Source organism: Pongo abelii, chromosome 7 (genome assembly GCF_028885655.2).
Source record: "Pongo abelii isolate AG06213 chromosome 7, NHGRI_mPonAbe1-v2.0_pri, whole genome shotgun sequence".
NCBI classification, from domain to species: Eukaryota; Metazoa; Chordata; class Mammalia; order Primates; family Hominidae; genus Pongo; species Pongo abelii.
The window spans coordinates 120,465,101-120,473,855 of NC_071992.2; the positions used below are offsets into that span (position 1 = coordinate 120,465,101).

General features: G+C 42.9%; 1 protein-coding gene across 2 annotated transcripts in view; it reads right to left on the bottom strand.

Moving 5' to 3' along the window:
* DPYS (dihydropyrimidinase) overlaps positions 1-7,290 on the bottom strand; it is an 87,705-nt gene extending 80,415 nt beyond the window's left edge. For both annotated transcript variants that reach the window (XM_002819342.5, XM_054518753.2), the window contains exon 1: positions 6,857-7,290. In XM_002819342.5, coding sequence (XP_002819388.5) covers positions 6,857-7,285 — 429 coding nt within the window. In that variant the 5' untranslated portion in view covers positions 7,286-7,290. The remainder of the gene's footprint in view (positions 1-6,856) is intronic.
* Between the last annotated feature and the right edge of the window lie 1,465 nt (positions 7,291-8,755).

Genomic DNA, 8,755 nt, shown 5'->3' on the forward strand with positions numbered 1-8,755 from the left:
CCATACCTAAATAGACATTGACACAAAACTATCATATGTCCCATATCTCCTTCTAAGGGCCCATTTATCTTTTCTAAAAGTCATTTGTTTTCCTATGTGTCTGTTCTCCCCATGACCATCCCCTATTAAGAAATTGTTTGTTGTTTTGTAAGTGCCTGCTCCGCCTTCCCTTGTTCTGTTAAGATGGTGTATAACCCCCCAAATCTAGCCCCCTCCTTGAGTCACATTTTTCTGTGAATTCCTACATATGTATGTGAATTTTTTAAATTTGTCTTTTCTTTTGTGAATCTCTCTTTTGTCAGTTTAATTTGCAGGCCCCCAATTACTAAACATAAGAGGGTAAAGGAAAAGATTTTCCTCCCTGAGAGAAGCATCACGGAAACCTAGATTTCTAGACTACCTGTCTCAGACATTGGTATGGTTTGGCTCTGTGTCCCCACCCAAATCTCAAGTTGAATTGTAATCCCCAATGTCGGGGGAGTGACCACGTGGGAGGTGATTGAATCATGGGGGCATATTTCCCCCTTGTCGATCTCATGAGTGAGTTCTCATGAGATCTGGTTGTTTATAAGGGTGCAGCACTTCCCCCTTTGCTCTCTCTCCTGCCACCATGTGAATATGTGCTTGCTTCCCCTTCACCTTCCAACATGATTGTAAGTTTCCCGAGGCCTCCCCAGTCAGGCCTCCTGTACAGCCTGTGAAACTGTGAGTCAATTGGACCTCTTTTCTTTATAAATTGCCCAGTCTCAAATACTTCTTTATAGCAGTGTGAGAACAGACTAATACAGACATTGAAAACACCCAGGCCAGACATGTGAGAGAGAAAACAAGGGGTGGAGGTGAAAAGCATGAACTATGGAATATCAAAGCTGAAATAAGGGAAGTCTTGGAATCTAAGTCAGTGAAAGGATTCTTAAGACACAACACCCTTAACAGAACCAAAGCTTTAGTTAGCATCAAGTGGTTTCAGTTAATCTTTGAGATTTTTTTGTGCTTCCTCTGATTAGTCTGAAGGTTAAGTTTGTAATCATTAAACAGCCATTCAAGGAAACCACAGAATTACAAACCCTTGAAGCTGGAGCATCTAAACTACTAATACAACATGAATGTTCAAAGCTCAGCCTCACCAGTTATTAAAGAGATGATCTTTTAAAGACAGTAAGAAGTGCTATGTTTTTCCTCTGAAATTGACATAGATTTTTTTAAAAGTCATTATCCAGGCCAGGTGCAGTGGCTCACACCTGCAATCCCAGCACTTTGGGAGGCTGAGGTGAGTAGATCACTTGAGTTCAGGAGTTTGAGATCAGCCTGGGCAACATAGTGAGACCCTGTCTCTACAAAAAAAAAAAATACAAAAATTAGCTGGGCATGGTGGCGTGCACCTGCAGTCCCAGTTACTCGGGAGGTCGAGACGGGAGGATTGCTTGAGCCCAGGAGGATGAGGCTTCAGTGAGCTGGATTGCACCACTGCATTCCAGCCCAGGTGAGAGAGTGAGACCCTGTCTCAATAAAATAAAATAAAATAAAATAAAATGATGTCATTATCCACCATCGACAAGAATGCAGTGAAATGGGAATGATAATGGGCACGTAAACTGAAGAGCAGTCTGAATGAGTGTATTAAACTCCTTTAAGATGTGTCTAATACTCATTGGCCCAGGCATTTTACTCTAAGGGATCATTTCTGAGGCAATCATCAAGAATATGAACAATAATTTACATATAAGGCTGTCTGTCACAGCATCGCTATATAGTGGAAAAAACTGGAGATCACCAAAATGTCCATCATGGGGAAGATGAGAGCTGAACCATCAAAGTTTGGGAAACAGGAAGAAAATTGAGTTTGAAACTTGAAGGAGAGGTCACATTTGGTTTGGAACATGCTGAGTTTGAGGTGCTTCTGGGATATCCAGGTTGTGATATCCAGAGACAGGCAGAAATTGAGGCCTGATGCTTAAGGAATATGGAGGCTGGAGCGAGAGATCCGAGACTCAGAGATCATTATCCTCAGAGAGGATAATGAGGCCACAAAATCACATTCTCCAGTGGTATTTAAGGACAGGGGGAAATGTTTAATGAACAAGGCTAACTCCTTTCAGTTTGCCCAATTTGGTAGAAGGAAACAAATGTTTATATGCTCCCCCCAACAAATAAATATCTAGAAGGATAGGGAGCCAAATGTTAAAATTATAGGTGATTTAAATATTATTTTTCTTTATACTCATCTGTATTTTTCTTTTTTAAAAAAGCAGTTGATTCATTTAACTAATGCACATTGAGTGACTATAATGTGCCAGCGTTTTCTTAAGGTCTGGATGATAAATATATATTGTTTGTATAACTTAAAAAACTCTTTTTGAATTGCTCGTCTAACCAATGCCTCATTCACAGATAAGAAAATGCTGACAACTCTGAGAGAGGAAATTACTTGCCCAAGGTCACAAAATCAGTCCGCACAGCTCCTGAAGCCCAGCCGGGAGCTTTGGCAAGCAACAGAAAAGAGGATTTGATTTGCAACCAAGGTTTTTGAAGCACAGCTCTTCCACAAGTTGCAGAAGCTCTATAAATACAACTGTAAATGTGTGGTGTGCTTAATCACATGCCTTACACTGCCTTGTAAGTAATCACCACAATGGCATTTTACCAAAAAGTTTCAAAACGAAGTGTAATTTCCCTCCTCAATAATTTTGAGAACTTTTTGTCTTTTACAATAAAGAGAAAAGAAAAGAAAAAAAGAAAAATGTGTTATATGGTTTCCCAATTTTTAAAAAGATGTTCCTCCTGCCAGCTACTGACACTACCGGGTTTTCAATGCAACTCCACCCACTCTGACCTGCATACACCTCTGAATACAAATTTATGTATATTTGAAAACTTGCCAAACTCTTATACTTCATTCTCTTATCACAGAATGTAGTAAAAGTAAAGTCACAATTCTTTCAAATTTATTGAATTCATACTACCCATTGAATAAAAAATTCCATTGTCCTTCCTCATAGATATTGAATTATCTGAAGACCACTGTACATCTGGTATAGACCAACAAAATGAAATATGATTTCTTTAAAGCAGAACATTATTTCCATTAGTTACTTCAGAAAGCTTTTACCTGTAATTAAGCTAATCAATTATAGGCTTTAAACCAATCTCTGACATGAATTAGATTTACAAAATAAATAACCTTTAGTTAATGTATATTCCTTTTTTAAAATTGAGTCCCATTGCAATCTAGTGATCGATAAATAGAGTACCACAAATAATATCCTTTTGTATTTGTCAGGTATTATAAATGATCAGCCTGCTGGATGTAGAATGCAAACAGCTATTGGTCTAACCTTTAGGGGCCCATCTCCTGAAAACATAATATATCATTTTTACTTTATGTTTTTTCTGTACTTAAGGTCCATTTCTGTACCCTTACAGATGATATGGCTATAAATGCATGTATTATACAAATGCCTTATAAACTGAATACCTGCAGTGTGTATTTATTTTGATAACCTTAACTGCCTCTAGCTTTAGGAAAGTGAAGAGTTACTGTCTTTTCTAAAGATGCCTCTGCTCTATTTTCGAGAAAAGATGCCTCACATTAAAATGCAACTTATATGGCTCTGTCATCTATCACTTGCCACCCTGACAAATCTGAACATAATATGTTTTTTCAAAAGAATAGACACTAATAGGTAACAGCTTTAGCGATGGGGTCAGGCAGTACTAAATTTGAAGAGCCACTCGATCAGTTACAGCCCTAGGTGTACAACCTTAGGCAGGTAACTTAAGCTTCAATTTCCTCAATTGTAAAAAAGTAGACAATGGCATCTGGGATTTTTGGAAGATAATGCACAACTTAGGGCATTGCTTGTTATGTACTTGATAAAATAGATGTTACTTAAAGGTATAATAAGAAGATGTTTTTCAAGTTTAACATATCATACAACCAGTATTTACAAAAGGCCTATCTTTGTCTCTAGCTCCCCAAAACAAACACCCACCAACGTTGCTTTGGGGATTATCGCAAAGGCCAGGAAAGAAGACAAAATAACTCTATAATGCCTTTCTTTCAGAATTTAGGCCAATACTGTAATGTTCATGTTTATCTATATTTCCCCATCTGGTTCACTTTATGAAGCCTCAGCTGTTTCTAGGGGTGGGAGTGGTTACCTCTTGGGATCCAACCAAGTGACTCTGAAGTAGACTATTGCAACACAGCCCCATTGTAAGTACTGTTTAATATTCAACAGGAATTTGGTATTTGCTAAACCTTTGACCTTAATATCTCTGACCATATCATTTTTTGTTTAAGATCCTAAGCTCATGAAGAACATGTTTTTGTTTAATGTTTTCACAACCTTTAAGTACAGAAATGCTTAGAGGATCAACTGGTGGATAAATCCTTTGAGATGTTGACAACAGACTGTACCCCATAAGGACCTACATTCTCAGTTAAGAATTGTAAATCTCTCTGAACTACAGAATCCCAGAATGGCTAAGGAAAAGATAGAAGACCAAGAACCACTTCCCAGGACCTTCCCAGGGCACGCAAAGATAATCTTGAGAGAGAGGGAATGCCCCTCCCCCACAGCATTCCAGTTCCTCTTCTTTGCTGCTTCATCTGGAACCCTGATGGCAGAAAGAGAATGAAAGCTACTGCTCAGCTGTAAGAGGGAGAATGATGCTAGGAGGCAACTCATGGTCAGAAATAGCAGCTCCCCACCTTGCAGGTGGGAGGGTTCAATGGGATGCCCTGCCATCAGCAAAGCACTTTGTTAATGATAAGTCTGTAATAACAGAAAGGGCTTGCACTATGACTGAAAACTGCAAGTTCTGACATTTTAAATACAGGTGTACACACACAGAAACATGCACAATATGATATCAATTATGTAAAATAGAGCATATTAAAAAGTATAAAGGCAATACACCAGAACATTGGCTGTCACTGAGAGGGAGAGTATTATTAATGTTTTGCTTCTTTTTATTTTCCTATTATTTTTCCAGTTGTTTCCTATAATCACATATTGTTTTGATAGCTAAAAAATTCTTTAAAATGTAAAAATAAGTTCATTCAAATTCAGTGCATATTACTTTTTAGCAAAAGGGAAAAATGAATAAACAAAACAAAGTTTGCTAATTTTCAAAGCACGCAACGATCTGTCCTACAAAAGACTTTATTGACATAACGATAAAGGTTGATAATTAGTAATCAGGGAGAAGCTTTCCAAATGGCTATTTGAGCGGCCTGCCCAGATCCTTCTCTCTGGGTCAAATCTGCCTGCCTTCCTTTTTTTCTGTTAATCATTCCAGTCAATCATAGGGGATTGGGGAACTTGGAGAGGGGGAGGTGTAAGGAGAGCAAAACTGTCAGAAATCAGTATATGAATGAAGTAGCTATCACCAAAACTGCTTTGAAAGACCGTCAGCCTGTCCACAGTAACATAGGACAAGAAAGAGAGAGAGGGGCGGAAGGGGTAGTGGGGGAGAAAGAAGGGAGGGAGCGATGGAGAGAGGGAGGGAGGGAGGAAGGAAGCCTACTATACACTGGACTTAATAGCCCAACTTGTTTCACACATCAAGGTGTGGTCCAAGTGAAAAGCCAAGGCCTTTAGTATATCAATACATCTTCACTTTGGAAGGATCCATTTCTCTCAAGGCAGCTCAAAACACAGGACTTAAGGAGGATGTGGGCTTTACTTTAGCCCAAGTGCTGAGAGTAGAATTTTTACTCTATGTTCCTGTAAAGCTGCTCTGTTAGTCTCTTGATCTTGTGTTGAGGAGCTTTGGGGAAATGTTGCAGGGGTGTCCAATCTTTGGCTTCCTTTGTCTAGGGCCACACATGAAATATACTAACACTAACGACAGCCGATGAACTAAGAAAAAAAATTGCAAAAAAAAATCTCATAATGTTTTAAGAAAGTTTATGAATTTGTGTTGGGCCACATTCAAAGCCGTCCTGGGCTGCGTGCGGCCTACAGGTTGGAAAAGTTTGGTTTAAGTTTCCTTTCATTGACCCAAACTTCTAGGCCTTTGTATCTAGAGAAACCCAAGCCTACCTTCACCTGGGGAGTGGTAATCTGACTGTCCTCCTGCAACATCAGTAAAACTATGGGTACTCCAGCAGCAAGAATGTTGTGTCCCCAGCGCAAGTGGGATGGAGAAGAGAGCCTGCTGCGAGGCTGCGTTGGTGTGTGTGAGTGTTGCGAGATCATTTCTGGAATACTTTCTCTTCTAAACCCTGGTCCGGGCTATATTTCTTCTACTGGGGGTGGGAGTGGGGGCAGAGGGTAGGGGACGGGAACGTGAACACGGTGGGCATCTAGCCCACTCAGACACATCACCTGCTACACTGCTCACTTTGAGTCAAGGCTGTAACTACCAGGTGAATGGATTTTTCATTTGCTTTTGGTTGGGGATAAAGGATGGGTCGAAATGGTTGGGAGAAATGGCTGGGAGTGCCTACTTTAAAAAAAGATTCTAAAGAAGGTATGGAAGATTTGCGACTTCCACAGAACACCAATCAAAATGGGGTTGCGGAGAGATTTGGGGAGTAAGCGGTATAGAGAAATTAGGGCAAGGGGATGGCCTTAAACTCATCAAATTAACCACCAAGGGAGGAGTCGAGGGCATCTGGTTGAGCCAAGGCTGCTGGGCTGCCGCCGAGAAGGGGTGCCTGGAAGGGACCCCAGCGAAGAGAATCTGAGTCCCCTCTGACACCCGCCGGGGCTGCGCTCCTTCCCGCCCACCCAGCCCCTCGGCGCCGCGGCGCGCGAGGCGGCCCTCCTGGGGACCCCGGGACGGCTGGGGAGGCTGCCCGAGGCTCCGTGGGTACCGCGGGGCGGGGGCGCGGCGGGGCGGGTACCTTGGTGCCCTGGTGGAAATCGTCGATAGACCGCGAGCCCATGAAGGGGAACTGCATGTGCGTGTGTGTGTCGATGCCTCCGGGCAGGACGAGCTTGCCGGCGGCGTCGAGGACCCGCAGTCCCGCAGGAGCGCCCCCGGGAGGCAGCAGGTAGTGCCCGAGCGCCCGCACCACGCCGTCCTCCACCAGCACGTCGGCCACCTCCGAGAAGTCGTCGTTGACCACGCGACCCCCGCGGATCAAGAGCCGCGAGGGCGCCGCCATGGCGAGGGGCGCGCGGGGTCCTACCCGGCCCGGGCTGCGCGCAGGGGCTGGGCTGGGCGGGCTGGCGGTGCCCTCCTGCAAGGTCCCCACCGACAGCCCCCGAGCTCTGGCTCGGGCTGCAGATCTGGAGCCCGGCGGCCTGGCGAGTTTATGACCTGGCCGCATATGCGGCTCCTCCCCCGGGAAGGCTGGGCTGGAGCCCAAAGGCTGGGATTGAACAGGTCCGCATGGTCCTTGCACACTCAGACCCCAAGTGTTCTGCGCCCTGAGTTGAGGTATCCACCCAGGCTTCGGAGTCATTGGAAGGGAAAGATCTTGTAGTTTTAAGAGAAAGGGACATGCGTTTTTCATCATAAGATTAGGTGCTAAAGGGAAAGAAATCCACCTCACCCTTTCCCTTGGTTGGGGGTGTGTTTGTACCAAAAGGCAGATCCAGAGGGAGAAAGAAAGCAAGAACCATTACTAGAAGCAGCAACAAAAATACCCAAACCTACCCAAGCCAGAACAGAGCCACTCGATCTGGGTTTCCTTTTAAACGTTCTTAATCGAGGAGCAAATTATCATATAATCCCAGTAATTGGCAGACACAGGGAAGGATCAGAGTAAAATATTTAATGTATTTGAAAGAAAACGACTTGGTGTCAACTATTCTCCACGTTTTAATGATACAACACATACCAGCAAGTGTTTCTTGGAAAATAACCGGTACTGTAACTCTAAAGATTTAAATTTCTACTCCCAGCTTTTCCACAAAACCAGTTTAGAGATCTTCAGTTAAATCTTTTATTCTCTTGGTTCCTCAGTTTTCTCATATATAAAATTGAGTAATACTTGTTCTTGCCTTCCATGTATGCTTTGAGAAGAAAATATGATCATGGCTGTGAATACACCCTAATAAAGTGTGAAGCGCCATGCAAATTCACTTAAATACTGGCTTTGTAAGGACTACAAAGCTTACCTGACTAGGGAGATTGGCTAGAGGGCTAAGTGAGAAAGATAAATCACATTTCCACCCTCAATTAGCTAACAGCCAACAGTGACACACACACATATTTCAATATACAAAACAGAACAGTCTATCTTTGAGAAGGGATGAAGATAAGAATTTAGAGGAAAGAGTGAGTTTGTTTCTGGCTTAAAGAAATCAGATATGGAAGATTTGTGAAGAGGTATTTGAACTAGGATACAGAGAATGTGAACACTCAGAGGTGAGTGGTGGGAAGAGGACATGGTACTCCAGGTAGAGTGAACAGAGCGTGTAAAGGCACAGAGAGGATGAAGGAATGCACTCCCTGTGGTTAAGCTACGAGGGATAGGCTTACACTGAATCCTAGACCATCCCTTTGCTTATAGCGGAGGAGGAGGAAGAAGAGACAGAGTGATCAGAGAGAAGGGAGACCACAGGTCTGTGTGATGGAAGGCAGAAATGCAGAATTTTAAGAAGGGCAACAGGATGGAATCTTGAAGAAGGGTTATGAAGGGTTGTGGGGAGGTGGGGTGGATATCTGCCTATCAGGCATATATTCTCGTCCTTATTCTGGTAACAGTCACTGGCATTTCTTTGGTGGGAAATCCTTTGCCTGAAGTCTCAGAACACTTGTTTTGGAGAAACTGATGGTGAGAGACAGGACTAGC